The sequence below is a fragment of the Pituophis catenifer genome, unplaced genomic scaffold, assembly GCF_029215685.1.
Source record: "Pituophis catenifer annectens isolate HBS135680 unplaced genomic scaffold, rPitCat1.0.hap2 SCAF_2, whole genome shotgun sequence".
In the NCBI taxonomy this organism is placed as follows: domain Eukaryota; kingdom Metazoa; phylum Chordata; class Lepidosauria; order Squamata; family Colubridae; genus Pituophis; species Pituophis catenifer.
In genome coordinates this window covers 94,622,667-94,642,278 of record NW_027256882.1, presented here as the reverse complement: position 1 = coordinate 94,642,278, position 19,612 = coordinate 94,622,667, and the positions used below count along the sequence as shown (strand labels likewise).

The following is a 19,612-nucleotide window of genomic DNA, read 5'->3' as shown; positions in this document are numbered from 1 at the left end:
TGTTGCTTGATTTAGAAATTTCTATTTTTATGCAACCTATTTCTTTTTTTCTTTTCTTTTTGTGGGTTTGATTTCCATCCTGGTTTCCTTTCTACAGATTGTGTATCACCTAGTCGGTTTTCATTCTGCTTTGTAGATTGGTCTTGTTGGTTTTGTTCTTGTGTCTCATGTTTCTTTTTTATCCCTTGTATATCCCCTAATTGGTTTCCATGCTTGTCCTTGCCTTGATAAGTCATCACATTAAAGTCAGATGCCACTTTTCTCAAATTTGTAGATAATCTAGCTGGGATATCCGATAATTATCTGGTACAGTCTCTGTAATTTGATATTTTCCCTTTATTTCCAGCTCCTTCTGCTTATCCTGTATTATACCTGAAGATGTTAAATTCATTTTCAACCTATTTTGATAAAATTCTTCCGCTCTTTCAACAGTATTTAGCTGGTATCTTTCTCCTTGATATCTCAATATAATACCAACTGGGGCATCCCACCTAAATGGGATATTTCTCTTTTTTAACTCAGTCACCAGAAAACCAAATTTCTTCCTTTCCATTAATATCTTAGGTGGGAGTTCCTTGTAAATCCAAATCTTTCTTCCATACAATTGCAAATTAGAATTGAAGGAATTTTGCACAATATTATTCCTAATTTCTTTATCTGTGAAATAAATCACCACATCTCTAGGCAGTTGCCTTTGCTTGGCAATCCAGGAGTTTATTCTGTAAACTCTGTCAATCCTACAAAACACTTCGTCAGGTTGAACCTTTAAAATCCCAGCTAGAATTTCAGAAGATATTCTCCTTAAATCATCTCCGTTATTTTCCTGCAAGCCTCTCAATCTTATCGCATATTCTGTGAAATTATATTGTACCATTAGAACCTCTTTTTCAATCCTCTGTTGCAGATTTTCTACATTACCAGACTTTTGAACAGCATCCATTTTAGGTTTTTCTTCTGAGCTATTATCCTGAGTGTTTATCAAATCATTTTCAATTTTTTGAATTCTATTGTCCAATTTATCTTGAATTTCTTCCATTTTAGACTCTAGTAAATTAGTATTTGTATCCAGCTGTATCATAAATTCTGAAAAACCATTAGCCACTTTTAAAATTTTTTGCTCCAAAAAATCAAACTTAGATTTCACCAATTCTTTAATTTCCTGCTTAAATTTTTCAAGATGCTGATTCACAATCTCATCCCTTCTTTCAATCTCCTCTAAGAGAAATTCTATTATATTAAAATCAGGTTTCTGAGACTGAAGAGTTAAAACTTGTTCCTTTAAGTTGTTAATGGGGGAATCCCCCCCCCCACTTGTTTATCTGACTTTATAAGTCTCAATGCCATGTTTCCGCCCAGGCAGGCTTTGTTAAAAGAAAAAAAAAAACAGGAAAAAAGACTTCTTTCCAATCAACAACAATGTCAAGTCTCCAGGGGAAAAAGAGAAAAAAAAAAACCACAGGAGCGAAGTTTTGTCTGCAAATGTAGCTAGTGGTATTTATTCCGCTACATTGTAATAGTAGAAAACGGAAGGACTTTCCCTTTCAGCCTCTTCTCCAGCCGCAGCAGACGCCATTTTAAAATTTTTTTTTTCTTTTCCCTTTCCTTTCCTCTTTTCTCTTAAGTAATTTTTAAAAGATAAGTAAAATACTTGCGATTCAGTATTACAGGTCCAGCTCACATTTTCTTTGAATAATCTGTTAAATTCACAGGCTTGCTCTTGATGCCTGGCTCTGCATTAGCAGAGGTCTCCCAAAGCCCGGAGCAGCGGCTGGGGATATGGGGCATCTCATCCGCTCCGTCCCAAAAGTAAAAGAAAAACTTTTGGGACTCTGCAGAGAGTTCTACCCACCCCTGCCGGCTCTATCTCCGTTTCCTCATGGAAACGGAGTTTTTTCGAGCCGCCATTCCGTTGTGAAGGCGGCTCTGACAGGCAGTGGAAGCTGACGATCCCGAAGGAGCATCTGGCAGCGGCCAGCAAAAAACCGGAACCTATCCTCCAAGATATATTTTTAATATCTCTCTTTCAGGGGAAGGTTTCAAAACCAGTCAGTACCGGTTTGCTCATGGATGCATGGGCGCTCACACTTGCCCAACGCTTCTTTGCATGTGCAGAAGCATCCGGGAAGATGGGCAGAGCCTCCCGCCACCGCCGGTACCAGTTCGCCCGATCTGGGGCAAACTGGTAGCAACCCACCACTGATCTCTTTAAAACAATCCACCCAGAGAAAGAGAAATGACTGGCCATCGTTTACCTGATACGGAAAGGTGGAAGGGAACAAGAGGAATTGTCCAATGGGAAGACATGATAACCTATAGTCCAGATTGAATACTATGCAATTTGTTGACAAAGTATCTGAGTCTGGACAGAATTTTCTTAAACCACTGAACAGTCAAACCAGCAGAAGCATAAGAGCATCTTAAATAATAAGGTAATTTAATTTAATTTAATTCTTTTTGACAAGCCAATTTTAAATTATGTAAATACATTATTATAAGGAGTACAAATTTAAATACAACTAAAAGCAAACACAGCTATATATCACAGCAGGTTTAAAATCTGCCAAAAAAGAATAGTTAGTCCTCAATTTAGAACTATTTATTATTGTTTATTTATTGGTTCGATTTATATGCCGCCCTTCTCTGGAGACTCAGGGCAGCTTACAATGCGTTAAGCAATAGCCTTCATACTTTTGTATATACCTGCTTAGTAGGGCTTTCGGCCCTCCCTAAGCGGTGTTCTTTTTTATACAAAATCAGCTTATTGCCCCCACAATCCGGGTCCTCATTTTACCTACCTTAGAAAGGATGGAAGGCTGAGTCAACCTTGAGCCTGGTGAGATTTGAACTTGCAGTAATTGCAGGCAGCTGGTGCTACTTAACAGCACTTTAGTCCACTGCGCCACCAAGACTATTCCTTTAGCAATCATCTGAAGTTACAACTGTACTGAAAAAAGTGGTTTATAGCTGATCCTTACATTATAACCATTAGTTTCCCCAGTCTTATGATTGTAATTTGGGTGCTGGAGAGCCGGCATTTATTTATCAGGTCATATGATCAGCACTTGCACCTCTCCCAGTCAGCTTCTGGTAAGCAAAGTCAGTGGAGGAAGCTGGATACTTTTAACAATTGCTGCAGAAAGGTCATAAAATTGGGTAATTTTATGACCACATCACTTAGCAAGAGAAGTTCCAGTCCCAATTATGGTCATAAATCAAGGGCTACCTATATTATATTGTACTGTGCTGTTCATTCTCAGAATCCATATTCTTCAGGCTGGAGCACAAAAATATTTTATCTAAAAATAATTCTAATCTTTGGCAAATTTTACAAACCAATTGGTTTAGCAGCTGTTGTTTTAAAAATCCCATGACTTCTTAAACATTAACAAATGATTGATCTTTCATGAACTATTCAGATATTCCCTATACTAAACCTAGGTGTACATGCTCAGTTCATATTATATACATGTATGTCAAACTTTTTATATTCATGGTAATTTGTCTAACAGCATGTACAATTATGCAGCAGATTTGTTCAGCTGAATACTCTGCCATTTTAGCATTTTGAAACCTAGATTAATTCCAGAATTATACATTTTAGGTCGTAGTTAGTCCTCTAGCTATTCACTTCATCCCCATGAGAATTGTCTAAAATTTCATTTTCATTTTCAGGTTTCCCTTTAGGCATTTTCTATAAATTAAATCTTTAAAACGGCCTACTTCAGACTGGTGGGAAAGTATAGCTCTCCAAATGGTAAGAAATCATTGTACTTGCCGAACATCTGGATAACTACACATTATCTATCCCAATCTAACTTTTATATCTTTCTTATCATATAGAAGTATTCTAATCTACCTTCTTCAGCAGCATATGTCATTGTATCTGATCCCTTTTGGAATTCTTCATTAAATAGCAATCAGAATAAAATACAGGAAAGAAAATCAGCCCTTTTGTCATGTTCCTCATTTCTGAGTTGGCTTTTACCCTACAATCAATAGCAGTGAGTTACTTAAGTTGGAAAGAAAGAACATCATACATTATGAAGAATATGTTGAAGAGTCCCATGCAAACATCAACATGTGATATAAGGCAAATTTCCTCAGGAAGTCCCAGCATTTGTAGTTTTATTTCCTATTCTCATGGTGTAAGGTGCTTAGAAATATGTTCACCTGAATACAATTCACATCTTACTACTGAACCTTTTAGCCCTGTCAGTCCAAAACCCATTCAAAAAATCTTGCTACTACTACATACCATTGTAGCAAATCTTGCTACAACTGCAGACCAGTTTCAGAGTCCTCATTCAAGGACTATATCCTAAGTCAGTTTTACAATAACAAAATAATCACAATAAAGAAGGACATAAAGACGTTAAGGCTTTGATCACCCTAACTTGGCATCCACTTGATGTGCTGGGATCACAACTTGTAGAATTTCCCAGTCAACCATGCTGGCTAGAAGTTCTAGGAATTGCAGTCCCAGGACCTCTGGAGGGCACCAGATTGGCATTGTGAGGAGCAACGATATAGAGCACTTGTGGGCAATCTCAAATCCTCTCTTTGACTGGAGAAGAATTATGAAGAGCTGGTCTATTTGCCGGTTCATTCCTCTGTGGTTGTCAGTTCTGTTTTTTTGCCAAGCCATCTTCAGTTTGTCATTTGTTCCCTGGAAGTGCCCACTTCCCTGCCTTCTATGTTATCTAAAACGTCCGTGTGGCAAGTCTGAGTATTAGTTGCTGTAGTCACGACTTTCCAGAATGATGTTCAGAATATGCTTTAGTTGGGTGAGGCGTGCCTTCAGGGAGGTTTCAGAAAAAATGGTCAACTTGTGGGTCAGGTCAAGGGGCAAGACTGATATAAGCCACCAACACCAAACTGGTCCATCTGGCGATGCCTAGTGAGAAGATAACAGAAAATACATCAATTCATTTTGCAGAACAAATAAATCAGGAGCTACTTGAGTGGAACAATCTTGATGACATCAACATTCATCATGGAAGTGTGACAGGAAAATTTCTTCATCATCTGAAGACTTAATTCTTGTCACTATCTACTGAGCATGTGATCAAATCTTTTCAATATAATAAAAATCATTTTTTAAAAACTCCTACAAGGAAGACTAAGGAGTAGGAGCAAAACAATGCCCCAAATGTTACACTTATAGATGTTGTGTGACAGTATATATTTAATGATACAATGTAAATTAAGTGCCAAAGCAACTACTGTTCTGGTGCATTTATATCAGCTGCATTCATAAACCATGCTTAATTGAGTTAGTTCAAAATCCAGTGTCTGAATGCACATCATAAGTTTGGTTTTGGTTTTTTTTTAACAAACTGGTTGAGCAAATCTGGTCTGTTTGCCTGATTTGTGGCTTAATCCATTTTGTGAACCCAGAAAATGGATTCTGTCTTTGATCTTTCATTCTGATCATAGAAATATGTCACGTATGGGAGTATCTCATTTTCTCTCATTATCATAAGACAGATCACTATGATCTTAAGATCAAGATCTCAATTAAGGCCTCTGGAACTGTTGGGATGATCCGGCCCTAAAAGCTATTGAATCCAGTTGGTGATATATGCAGCTGAAAAGGTTTTTTTTTTTTTTGCCTGCACATCGTGCATCTGCAAGATAGTCACCTACTAAGTTGCTTTGGGTGTACGAGACCCTCTGGCACCTTGTCTCAAAGCTTGATTACAGGATACTGATGCTCATTGTAATTCTTTTACTGGGTTTTTTTTGAAAATTTTTGCATATTTGAGGTACTCTTGATGACCCCACAGATGCAGAATTAGTATGGGGCTGCTTGATAGCTTCTTTTCTAGATGCATTTCAATTCATGACACAGGGCATGAATCCAGGACTTGCTGGAATGATTTGGTGTAAAGGTTAAGGTGCTGGACCGGAAACCAGAATGTCACAAATTCTAGTCCTCCCTTAGGCATGATAGCTGGTAACTCTGGGTCAGTCATTCTCTCAACCCAAACATTCCACAAGGTTGTTATAGGGAAAACAGCAGGGAAGTTCATTAGCTATTCTATCGGGAGTTGCACAAAATAAAGATATATCAACCACTTGTCCTTGAATTCTTGCTCAAATTGTTTTGTAGCTTATAGTCAGGAATTATTAGATCATTATAAATGTCTGCCAGGAGGAGAAGGCAGCAGTGATTAGACTACTTGTATCCTTTGGCGATTACCAATTATAGGTTAATCTCTAAAGTGACTGAGAATGCAGATTAATGCTGACTTATTAGCCTACTAGTTAAGCAGCTTCTTTAGATAGATATGTGATACTATTGGTTCTTCTTGATCTCCCAGATAAACCAGTTAGGAAACACAAATAGACAAACTAATTCTACTTTAAGGCTTATATGGTTCCATTAACAGATTCTTGCACGTCTAAAAGTACAAACTTCCTGCCAACACTTTTAACTGCTTAACCATTGGAAACAGTCCTTTCTAAGTTTCTTTCTCTTGACAGTTAAGTCACTGAGGGCTCCTGCCTCTCTTGTCTGATTGTTTCCTAGCAAGCATGTCTTTTTCCTGAAGGTCATATACACGTTCCATTATACCCAGGAACTTTCAATACCTTGATCAATTTTAGATTGCCTAGGAAAGCTGAGAATTGTTGTAGCCCACCAGCTGCCAGCTGAGCTGGCAGCAGACTCGGACGATGAGGAGGTTGGGGAGGAACTTGGGCCAGCTCTGGAGTCTGGGGAAGGCTCTGATGGATTCTCTGCATCGGATGCAGAGATAGAGCCAAGGCCGTCTGACATTTCCCAGCCACCGGAGAGGCAGCTGCCTTTGGAGGCTGAGATAAGTGGGGAGGAAGAACAGCTGGGGCCTGTTCCAGATGCACATATGCACAGAGATGTTAGGAGAGGCGAACAACTGAGGACAAGGAGTTGACTTGGGAAGCAGGGCACACGTGGACTCTGAATGGCCATTCCCTGACTGGGGAATAAATAGAAGGAAAGGGGAGTGGTGGGCATAGGAGACAACAGTTCAGATTTCTGAAGATTTGGCTTGTTTTGTGCCTCAACGACAGCTTGCCAGAACTTAAATTTGCAGCTTTGCGGCAATTATCGCAAGGAACTGATAAGGTCTGTTACTTCAGTTAACTCTTTGAAGGACTGTTGCCTGGACTTTTCTGTGTGTGAATGCCATTAATTCACAGGAGATAAATAAAGAGGGTTTTTTCGTGACAAGGAGTCTGTTTCTTGTTTCTGCTAAGGCTGGGTCAGAATAGGAATAAAAAGCACTGCTTGACATGGGCTTCCATCGGGTTGATCTCAAATGGTGTTCCTTAAAGATGCTTGAATTGCTCCTAGAAATGGAGTTGTTGCAAGGTGTCTGTCAGTGCTCTATTTTGTCTCTTTTCAGTATCTACATGAATATCACGAAGTATGGAGTTGGTCCTCTCTGTGTTTGGTGAGATCTAAATCTATTTCTTTAAAGCTGAAGAGACTGACCATCAAATAATGTTTGAAGATGCTCAGTGTCAAAGGTCACAGTTTCAGAGAGGTGGAAGACAGTTCCATTCAGAAGTGGTCTGAATGGAATCATATTCTAAATGAGAATATATGTGGGAATACTGCTGAATCCAAACTGTCTGTTTTCCTAAAATGAAGCCATGATCAAAAGTATCCTTTATCAATTTGATACATCAATTCCATAATTTCCTAGAAGAAAATGACTATGCAACTCTGGTATGCATTGTAAAAGCCTCCAAATTTGATTATTATAATATTTATTATAATAGATGGGTTGCCTTTGTGTCCAGTCTGGAAAAAAATTAAAGAGTTAAAAATATAGGCCATATTAATTTATCCTAGCACATTTCAATGGTTCTCATTCTGAGCGCTAATTTTTAATAGCCTAAATTCAGATTATCTGAAGGTATACTTTTTTTACGTATTTAGGATCCTCATGGTAAAAGTAATTAGAGGAAATGTGACTATTGTTGCCATAAACAAGAAGAATGCCCAGAATGTTGGAATATTCCAATTATTTGTTAAAACCCTAATTGGCTTGCAAATTTTCTTTAAAAAGATACTAAGCAAGCCTCTTAAAATAGCCCTTAGCTGATTAGTCTAATTACAGCTTTGTTTTTTTTAAATAATTCTGGTTTAATTCAGATTTTGATTTTATGTCTTATTTAAAAGACTGAGACTTTGGAAAACAATAATACAGCCTTAGTTAAGGAATAATGAATTGAAATAATCAAGTGTTGGGGATACCATAGATGCTTTAGAAGGAACATTTTTAGGTGGTGAAACCGCAAGTAATTAGGAATGAAAAGTAATAAGACTTGATTCAGTTTTTTACAGACAGGAAATCAAACACTTGAGGGAAATGTATTTCTAGACAGGAATAGATACGTGACTTGCCATTACTTTCTATCAGTGTTTTTCAGCTTCTCAGTCCAGTTACAGCCCTGGAATTTTACAGAGTGAAATTAGTTTAGTTTGAAGGAGAGGTCATCTCGCCTAAAACCATTTCTCCATGTAAAGCATGTCTCATAGATAATCATCTAGCCTCTCTAAAGACTTCTGATGAAGAAGCACTCAAACTTTCATATGGCAGTCAAGAAGTCCCTCCTAATATCTAGCTTGATACCTAGCCTACAACTGTCTTGTAGTTTAATGTTGTTCTGGTCCTGTCCCCTGCAGTGAATATGTCTATCCCTCAAGGACAAGCGAGGAGCAACACCAAGCTCAGTGCTGCCATCTTTATCAAAGGACCCTTCCCAGGCAATGTAAGGTTACTTGGGTGATGACTGTAAGAAGCTTTTGCCATGGCACTTCTGTGTAAGATACTGGATACATGGCTGAGATTTATTTTGTATTCTTTTTAGGCCAAACTCAGTACTGTTCTCCAGTTGTTCAGGCATTTTGCTCCATATTATAAGTTGCTTTAATTTAACCTTATGGCTCTATAGTTGTTGCCAACTTTATGGCTATCCATTCTATGTGCCTCATTTCTTTTTATGGGTTATTAATATAATATTCTTAAACATAATGCCATTCTAAGAATTTTATAGCAATGGCAATTCCTTAAATTATTCATGCAACTAATAAATGATATGGTGTAATATTAATACAGCATACTAATATCTTAAATTAATATTGCTAATGTAATAGTAACTTAATACTGAAATATTTAGAATAGTCACCGTGGCAAAATTGTACAAAGTAGTCCTTTCTAGTCTTTAAAACAAGAGCCCAAACTTCCTATTTTAAAAAGCCCAAAAGAAGCAATCTTTTTTTTAGAGCTGTTAAATCTCACTTATTATTTGAGGAGAAAGTTTGCAGATTCCAGCGACTGAAGATCATAATTCCTTTAATTAATTTATTTAAACAGGAAAGTGAGATTAATAGGTTAATTAATTCTAAACTAAATTTACTTTGCCACTGAACTTTGTTTATTATTACACCCCTGGAGAACTATGATTTTCAGGTACAAAGTTCTCATAAGGCCATCTAACTGCTTGTAGAAAGAAAAACATACATGGATAGTTATGATAATGCAGTATCTCTAATATTATTTACTTGGGAAGGCAGCATTTCTAAGACATGAATGGTTTGAATCTTATGGTAATCTAATATTATGGACTTCATTTAAAGGGCATTACCTAGTCAAACAACTAAAAATACATTTTTAAAAATTGTATGAACATATAAAATGCAAAATTTTAAACTGCTAACTCATTTTGTTAAGGCTGCTGCAAATTCTTATCTGATTTTGGCTGATCTTGAAAAAAAATATGTAATGATAGATCTACATAGTGTTTCGATGGGATACTACTGGAAATCCCAGGGCAATCAACAACACATCCCAGAAGGTAATAGCAAATGACTCCCATTCCTGCCAGGAACACTTCATGGATTCCATAGGTCCATATCAGGGGTTAAATGCTCCCAGTTTGGACCGGATCGCCCGATCCAGTAGTGAAGGTGGCAGGTGGTTCGGAAAACCAGTAGCAAAAATCCCTGCCCCCCCCCCATGCCCAGCTGAGCCGTGCAATCATCAGAGGCTTTTTTATATATTTTTAAAAGCATTTTTTCTACAACCTCTTCGGCAGAAAAAATGCTTTTAAAAGTAAAAAAAAAAAGCCTCTGACGATCCCAGCTGAGTTGCCTGATTGTCAGAAGCTTTTAAAAGAATTTTTTTTTATAACCTCTTCAGCCGAAGAGATTGGAGAAAAAAATGTTTTTAAAAGAAAAAAAGCCTTTGACGATCAGGCAACTCAGCTGGGATCGTCAGAGGCTTTTAAAAGCATTTTTTAAAAAAACCTCTTTGGCTGAAGAGGTTGTAGAAAAAATGCTTTTAAAAGTAAAAAAAAAAAGTTGGCCACGCCCATTCAGTCACATTACCCCCCACCAAGCCACGCCCACAGAACCAGTAGTAACAAATTTTACATTTCACAACTGGTCCATATAATCATCGGACATTGAGTTTGATTCCAGGGAATTATTGTTTTAACTCATTCAAGTTATACTGTACAGGAGGCAGATGAATGCATTTACATACGTGAACCTAGATCTGAAATTCAAGACAATTTAGTTCCTGGAAAATAATTAAAAGTTGGCTTCTATGACATCTATTAAGAAATGTAGGATTAAGAGTCTAGAAAGGACAAATGAAGGACAAGTTACAAATGGCTGAACAGCATTTATTTATGTGTTATGATATGCTTATTCTTTTGTTAAAAAAATAAGAGTGTGAACACAATATCTCTACATGGGGCTCCCCTTGAGGAGCATCCGGAGGCTCCAACTGGTGCAGAGTGCGGCCACGCGGGTGGTTATGGGAGCGACGTGGCGTTCCCATGTAACACTTCTCCTGCGCGAGCTGCACTGGCTCCCGGTGGACTTCCGGGTGCGCTTCAAGGTTTTGGTTACCACCTTTAGAGCGCTCCATGGCTTAGGACCTGGTTATTTACGGGACCGCCTGCTGCCACCAATAGCCTACCACCGGCCAGTACGCTCTCATAGAGAGGGGCTCCTCCGGGTGCCGTCGGCCAAACAGTGTCGACTGGCGGCTCCTAGGGGGAGAACCTTCTCTGTGGGAGCACCTGCTATCTGGAATGAGCTCCCCCCGGAGATATGGAGGATCCCGGATCTACGCACCTTTCGCCGCACTCTCAAGACTTTCCTATTTCAACAGGCCAGCCTGGCCTAACTTTTTCTTTTCCTTTTTAATTCTAATGATGACTTTTAAATTTGTCTTAAAAACATTGGGGTTGTTTAAATTGTCACGGGCCAAATTATTTAATCAGATTTTATATTGTTTTTAAATTTTGTAATTTATATGTTTTATCTGGCTGTTCACCGCCTTGAGTCCCGCGGGAGTAGGGTGGTATATAAATCTAATAAAATAATAATTTAAAAAATAATTTAAAAACTCTGAATGTGCCATGGAAAGCCACCAAATATGACATGGCTCATGTATTTAAGAAACAGTCTATCTATCCAACTACTAGTCAACACCAACTTAATGGCACATAATCAACTAATGGCCAACAAGTCTTAACTGTGGGCACCTAATTTATCTAATTTACCACAATAGGCTATCAAAATATAGAATCCATTCCAGCACAGCAGTGGTGGGTTGATACCAGTTTGCCCCGGATCAAACCAGTAGCAGCAGCAGCAGCGGGAGGCTCCGCCCACCCACCCGGACGCTTCTGCACATGTGCAGAAGTAGCGCACAGTAGCGCACAGCGCACAAGCATGTACCCACGAGCGAACCAGTAATGTCGGGTTTTGAAACCCACCCCTGGAGCACAGGAGTTGCAACCCTCCAAAGACTGGGGTTCTTCTACATTCTCCAAATTATTCTCTTTTATTTTATGTACACTGAGAGCATATGCACCAAGACAAATTCCTTGTGTGTCCAATCACACTTGGCCAATAAAGAATTCTATTCTATTCTATTCTATTAGAATGGAATCTGAGTATTTTTATTGTTATACTATATGACAGTCATATATCCCTTTTATCAGATCTCATTCCCCTGCAGATTATTTTATATTCCTGGGGAGAACAAGTCTCAATACCTGTATGTCTTCCTCTTTTTCCGGAAGTGGTCCATGTTGCATCACAAGCTGTCTGAAAGTCCTGCCCCCATGTTCATAAAATCTCTGGGTTAGCTCATAGGTACAATCATGCAAATTCTGGAGCTCAGTCTGTTCTTCTCCTTCCATCTAGATCACAAGGTCAGAAGTTAAAAACAAGCAAAGTGAAGCATATTGAAAGTAAAAATGAAAGAATTTGTTGAGCTCAAAAGAGAATGTGAGAGAAAACGTAACTACTAAGTAGAACTCAGATGTGGTTGCCATATAGTAGGGATATGTAAAATATTGCATGCTTGAAAAACCTGGTTTTGAGTGGTCTGTGCCAAAACTGAAACATGTGCCTGGATGTTTTGCTCCACTGAGCAAATGAAATGTGCTAATCTGTGCAGAATTGGTTTGGGGTGGGAGATAAGAGAAGGAAATGCTCTTGTGGAAACTCCTCAGCCTAGTGGGAAAGGAAGGTGCTGGGACAATAGGGACAGGTCAGATGCTGGGACCTTCTTCCCTACTACTGAAGTCATTGCAAAAAGGAACAGATACTAGCCGTTTTTATTGGCAATAGTGACATCTGAGAGAGGGATGGGATGGGATAGAAGGCAAATTACGGGACAGGCAGGCTGGTGCACAGGCCATTAAGAGGAGCAAGAGGAGGAGATAGGAAGATGCATTTCAGTTACCAAGGTTTTTTTTAAAGAAAAGAGAGTCTTCTTAAGAAAGACATGTACTCATTTGAGAGCTGCCAGAAGAACAGTATCACTTACTAAAAGAAGCAAGGTGAATAGAAGCTATGTATTAGTACATTATCAAAGAAAGTTCCAGCTTGACAGGTGACTATTTTAACCAATGAATTAAATAATTAATGCTGTGTTTGGGTGGGATGCAGTGATTATTGCTTTGCTGCAATATTCTAAGAACAGAGAAGACATTTAAAAAGTGATTTTCCTTCTTTCTAACCGTGAACAGCTGTTGACCCATAAATTGAAAGCGCAGACCCATAAATCAATATGATAGGTTTTTCTACTTGTTTTATACATTTATTGTACCAAACTATCCATGAAAAAAAATGGCAGAGGGTCAAATTGAATATTCTATCTCCAATCGTTACCATCTGCCCTATAAGATTCAACAGAGTAAGCATGGTTCAAGTAATTATTTTGTAGCTCAGCTGTGTTAAATTTATTCATTTTAATATTTGTTTACTTATTACCACCTTGAATGCCATCTTTTGGTGCAAAAGTGAAATATAAACTCAATAAATCATGAACACCTGTAAATTACGTGCGATCCTCAACTTATAAGAGTTCATTTAGTGACCATTTGAAGTTACAACGGCACTGAAAAAAGGGACTTATGACTGTTTTCACACTTAAAACCGTTGCAGCATCTCCATGGTCACATGATCAAAATTCAGACGCTTGGCAACTGACTCATATTTATGATGGTTGCAGTGTCCCAAGGTCATGGGATCACCTTTTGCTATCTTCCTACAAGCCAAGTCAATAGGGAAGCCAGGTTCACTTAACAACTGTGTAATTAACTTAAGAACTGCACTTAACAACTGTGGAAAGAAAGGTCTAAAATGAGGCAAAGCTCATTTAACAACTGTCTTGGTGAGCAACAAAAAAACTGGGGCTCAATTGTGGTCATAAGTCAAGTACAACCTGTATCAAACGACACCCAGCGCATATCATTCCTCTTGTTTTAGTCAGATCTTTAGGACTTTACTCTTCACATAAGGGCTACTCACCTTCTCGTCTTCCAAGTATTCAACATCGGCAGTGTTGTAGCCATCTCTGTGCCCTCGTCTCAAAACTCGAAACCTCCTCTTGCCTATAGTGTCCACCAATGACCGTCCGTCAGGAAAAAATGCTATTTTTTGAATCTCCAGTATGCAGCCATAGTCAGCAAAGCTGAAAAGAGACAAGGCTATTAATACAAGATAGAAAGAAGATTCATATTTATAGTTCTTCTTTTCCAGTTCTATGTAACCTGTGGGAAATGAAGCAAACAAAATGTTAAAAAGTTATGATATTTATGTAGTCACTTACCAAGCCCATCTAAATTATATTAAAGTAAGCAAAATATCTTTACAATCCACAAGACATGTCACAATTTTTGAGCACCCCTAGGTTTGGAAATTGAAAGTTGAAAAATTTGACACATCCTATGTGGGAGGCTACTATGCAAATGCTTTGAATTGAATGGCTTGGGATAGGAGGATCCAGACTCAAAAAGAATACAATTTAAATGCAATTAAATTAAAATCCAATCAGTATCAAATACTGGAACAACTTTCTAATCCAGATTCCCTTTTATTTGTACCCATTTGACTCTGGCATTTCACACACATGAAAAAATTTCTTCTACCTTTTAGGTTTTACATTTACTGCATATCCAGCAAATGTATATAAAGAACAGGCTATTAACGTATTTCTGGGACTCCTGCATTGTCCCAAATAATGACATTTTCAACCAGATGCACATGTTCCTTCCTTTTACACTACAAAAAGTCACCCTGCAGGAGCAAAAGACTGCATTCAATATGCAGATGTTAGAGACAGAGCCGGCATAGTGAACAATATTGAGGGAAAGACCAGGTGACTATCTCTATTCTACCTACCATAGATAAGCACCAAGTGCAGACTAACATGCAAAGAAATATCAATAAAAACTTATCAATATCCATTCATCTATTTGTTTATTTAGATTCTGATTATGTTCCTCCTAATCATTGGTATCTATCAATGAAATCTGATTTGCAATTTCATTTTTATGGCACTCAGTGGAGTTTTCTTCTTCACTTCTCTAAAATCTAAGTTTTATAGGAGAGGAGGAAGAGGAAGAGAGCATTCAGCTACAATTCAGAAGTTGACATTCTGCCTCAAAATACCAAGCAGAACCCATATATAGAATTTCAGAAAACAAAAGTTAAATTTATTCTTTTTGGTATGGTTCCATCTGTTGATTCCAATCATCCCAAAATTGTGGGATTCAACCTCTGCTGTAGACCCAGGTTTTAAAAAGTCGCAGCCTCGGTCTTTCGTATCACTTACTTTTTTCCGTTTTCATACATGCACATGCCAAACATCTTTGTTCCTGTCTCCTGACATCTTCGCATCATGAGTCGATAGCGAGGTTCAAACACATGAAGAGGACATACAAGACCTGGAAACGACATGGTGCACACAAAGATGGGGATATTCTTGTTTAGGCTGTAAAAGAAAAGGGGGGAAAGACCATGATCAACAAAAGGACTACTAGGAACTTGAAAAATCAACAGGAGGATTTCAGAGTAAAACATACCACTGGATAACTTTTATGCATGCATAAAAGGACATGCAGATGAACCCTCCATGCCTGCTCAAAAAGATTAAAATGCATGTGGACTTTTGAACCTACCAAGAAGCCAGATATTAGATTTATATGCTCATTTTACTCCATGAACTCTAAAGAACTGCCAAAAGTCATGTTCTATAAATCTATTATCTAGTTCATCTGTCCCTTCCAGCATTGCTAGGCACATTCATCAACACTGGGTCCCTACACTGATAAGAAAGAGAGCTGCATTTATCTGAATGTATTTATTCAACCTTGCAGGTATTCCTGGAATAAGGCATAGGGAGACATTGCCATTAGAGCCTTCATATCAGATTACAGAAGACACAAGAGAGAAAAACAAATTGAAGATATGATGATGTGAGGCACTCATTATGAAACAAGGGTGGACAAGGAATGAGTGGATGGATGGATGGATGGATGGATGGATGGATGGATGGATGAATAACTCAGGGTCGTTATGAACAGATTCTTGGGTTATCTAAAGCTTACCTTGTGTAGGTGCATTCATGAATACCCAGAGAGAAATGAACACACACCGTTGTTTTTTTTAAATGCTAGGAAATGCTAAAACGTGCTGGGGGAGATAATTATTTGTGGTTAATTGAAATAAATAGCAATGAAGGGAACTGAAGTTAGGGAAACCAGCTCATCTTGCCAACATGGGCCCTGAAGCGATTGTCCTAACTGTAATAAGCTTACTTCTAAGAAGAACTGGATAAAACTGTCAAATATACTTTCCAATTCCTTTAAAATAGGTTTTCTGCTTCTGGGATTGTATACACAGAATATGCAGCCAAAGAGTCCATATTTACTTTGAAAGTTCTACCATTTCAGCTTGGTGGACCAGTTTCCTTTCTGCCAGTTGTGAAGGGAAGACTGTAGTCATCAACTCTTCAAGCAGAATGGTAGTATTGTATTTTCCAGCTTTCAGATACTGGAAGGAACCAAACATTCATAATTATATCACCTTGATATATTTTATACATATTTACAGATATATCTTATATATTTTAGTCCCACAAAGTACATCTTTTGTAGAATGGAAGATTGAAAGCATTCAGCAGAAGACACTCCATTCTCCGAGTTCCTCTTCAGGACTTAGCCAGTTTTTAAGAGCAGAGATTTTTCAAAATCCAGTTCTGAATTGCATAGATCTGAAATCCCCTTTCAACAGTGTATTTTTCCAAACAATAAAACTTTGGCTCAGGTGACCCCCCTGATGACATTTGCAAATATTTTCTGAAAATCGCACTCTTAGCACCTGTCAATATTTAACAGTCACTCTTGCCTAATGCAAAATTGGTTTTGTACTAATTATGGCTACAGTAATACCTGGCAATAATTAATAAATCTATTTGATTTAACACTTGGTAAGGAGCCTAATATTTTTATGAGATAGTCTAAACTACTATGGCTACCTCTTATGACTTACTGTATACAAAATCATTCTCAGTGCTAAAGCTAAATTATTTTGTTTATTAAATTTGTTTGCTGCCCATCTCACTGCCAGGTGACTCTGGGTGGCTTACAACATCAAGATAAAACCATATATATATATATACAAATGTATAAAATCACAATAAAATTGTAATAAAAATAGAAATTGTTTTAATATTTGTACCTGCCAGGAGATGTGCTTTCATAAACATCAGAAACACAGACACTCTATCTTAATCAAGGCCACTTTTACTACAAAAAAAAATCCATTCAATAGTGAAAGTCAAGGCTAAAGAACATGCCAATCTGCAAATCCAAAATCTCCAAATACTGCATAATTTAATATTCTTCAGATGCACTGGAATGACAGAACTGGTTTACCATCTATTTTTTTTTCTTGGCTACATAAAGAAAAGCACCCAGCAGTTGCAAGCAAAGAAGAGAAAATTGTCCCTCTTACCTCTTGCAGGCTTTGCTTGCAAAGTGGGCAGTTGGGTCGGTGGTCTAAGCAACGCTCCATACACTCTTTGCAAAAGGTGTGGCCACATGGTGTGGTAACAGGTTCATACAACATACTGCGGAGAAAAAACACCATCTCTTGTTGGGCACTGACATGTTCATTATTAGCAAGCCACTTAAGTATGGGATTGATGGCCTGTCCATTAGGTGATTGGAAAGAATTCAAGAAATGCTCGTCAACCAATGTTCTGCCTCAAACTAAAGTAAGATATCAATGGGATGTCTCAGAGTTTGGCTGTGGGCCCTGTACTCTTGTACATTTTCATTAATGACCTGGCTGGAAAGAATGCTTATTATATTTACAGACTATACAAATCAGGGTGGAAATATCAATACCTAACAAGACAGCAGTACATTACTGAACAATTTTAAGAGGTTAGAGAAATGAATGGAAAATGGCAGCATAACATTTAACAGAGGCAACGGTTGAGTTTTTCACTTAGATCTCAAATTATGTTATTACCTAGCTTGGTAATGATACTTTTTTTTTTTTTTTTTTAATTTGATTTATATGCCGCCCTTCTCCGGAGACTCAGGGCGGCTTACAATGTGCTCAGCAATAGCCTTCATACTTTTGTATATTTTATACAAAGTCAGCTTATTGCCCCCACAAACTGGGTCCTCATTTAACCTACCTTAGAAAGGATGGAAGGCTGAGTCAACCTTGAGCCTTGGAGAGATTCGAACCAGCAGTAAATTGCAGGCAGCTGTGTTAATAACAGGGTGCTTTAAACCACTGTAGTACCAAGGCTCATACTTGCAAAATGATGACTACAAGCTAAATATGAATGAGTACTTTGGAAGAGAGGTAAAAAAGGTAAATGCAGGAAGCTTCGGTTCAAAATGACAGAAGATCCCTGCTCTGATCAGACTCCATTTCAAAGACAGTCTCCAATTCCTGGCACCTGATTTAAGATAAAATGGAAACAGTTCAGAGAAGAGCAATAAGGAAGATCTGGCAAGTAGCAACTAAGTTCTAGGAAAAGAAACTGAGGAACCTGAAAACGTTTAGTTTGAAAGAAAAGTATGACCATAGGAAAATATTATCGTATGTCTCGGCAACCTTTAGAAGAATGATTTGTATTCCACTATCCCAGAGAACAGAAGATGGAATAATTAGATAAATGCTTGAATACTATGTTAAGAGTAAAACCAATAGCAAGATAATGGACCCATTTTTGCAGGACAGTCATAGATGCTTTTTATTTGGATTTTTGAATATCCATGAGATTGACTTAATAGTGTAAATCAGGTGTTTCTTAGCCTTTTCACAGGCCATAGAGCCTGTTAGTTAAAATTATTGTGTTTTTATTATTCCTGGAATCCCATATCCAGAGGCAAAGTTCTAGCAATAAAGCGACTGCATTCAAGTGAACTTTGTTCTTAGTCTCTCGTGGAATCCCATCAAGTTATTGCCAAACCCAAGGATTTTGCAGAAGAGAGCTTAAAAACCTCAGTCCATATGGTCCATTTCAATTGCATCATAATTCAGTAATATCAAGAGAAATATGCTGCGTTCTTGGGAAACATATGATTGCATAATATAATAATCAGTTCACAGGATCAGAAGAAAATTTTTTGCAATGGTGGACAGCTTTGTAAACAGCCACCAGCAAGTTCCTGTGTTAACTTGAGATAAATGCCTTCTTCCTGGTTCGAAACAGAGAAGTTGCAAAGAAATTGAAAAAGACTCCAGCACAATGTAAAGTAAGATAAATCAGTTCTAAAGTGAAAAGTGTTGAGTGCTCAAATTCTTGTAAGTCTAAATCTTTTCTTTCAAAACATACTGTTAAAGACTTTGTGAATCTTTCTTGAAGATTTACTTTTAACTGAATCAGCTGCCAAGACTCTAACACTAAGATTCCTAAAACACCTGACGATTACAGGCAGTTCTTGGGTTATAACGACTTGTTCAACAACCATTCAAGTTATGATGGTGCTGAACAAGGGGGACTTACAACCAGTCCACAAAATTGTAGCTGTTGCAGGCCTGGCTCACAATTATGATATTGCAGTGAGCCGTGGTCACATGATTGCAATTTCCAATGCTAACATTAAAATACTACAATACATACATGAAGAAAAACATTGTTCTACAATTTCTCTATTTTTTTTTAATACCAGCCCCCAAATTGCTCCAATTCCATCACACTGGACCATTATATGATACAGCCAGTGTTTCTATTTTCCACATAAAAAAATATATTCTGCAAAAGAGATTGGAATCGATTAA

General features: G+C 37.8%; 1 protein-coding gene across 1 annotated transcript in view; it reads right to left on the bottom strand.

The window, feature by feature from the left end:
- Nucleotides 1–2,413: 2,413 nt before the first annotated feature.
- The window catches only part of LOC139312425 (LON peptidase N-terminal domain and RING finger protein 1-like), a 30,548-nt gene continuing 13,349 nt past the window's right edge, over nt 2,414–19,612 (bottom strand). Inside the window, exons 7-12 of the mRNA XM_070937198.1 lie at nt 17,321–17,435; nt 16,236–16,357; nt 15,138–15,296; nt 13,832–13,994; nt 12,067–12,213; nt 2,414–4,894 (exon numbers count right to left, since the gene is read on the bottom strand). Coding sequence (XP_070793299.1) covers nt 4,730–4,894; nt 12,067–12,213; nt 13,832–13,994; nt 15,138–15,296; nt 16,236–16,357; nt 17,321–17,435 — 871 coding nt within the window. The 3' untranslated portion in view covers nt 2,414–4,729. The remainder of the gene's footprint in view (nt 4,895–12,066; nt 12,214–13,831; nt 13,995–15,137; nt 15,297–16,235; nt 16,358–17,320; nt 17,436–19,612) is intronic.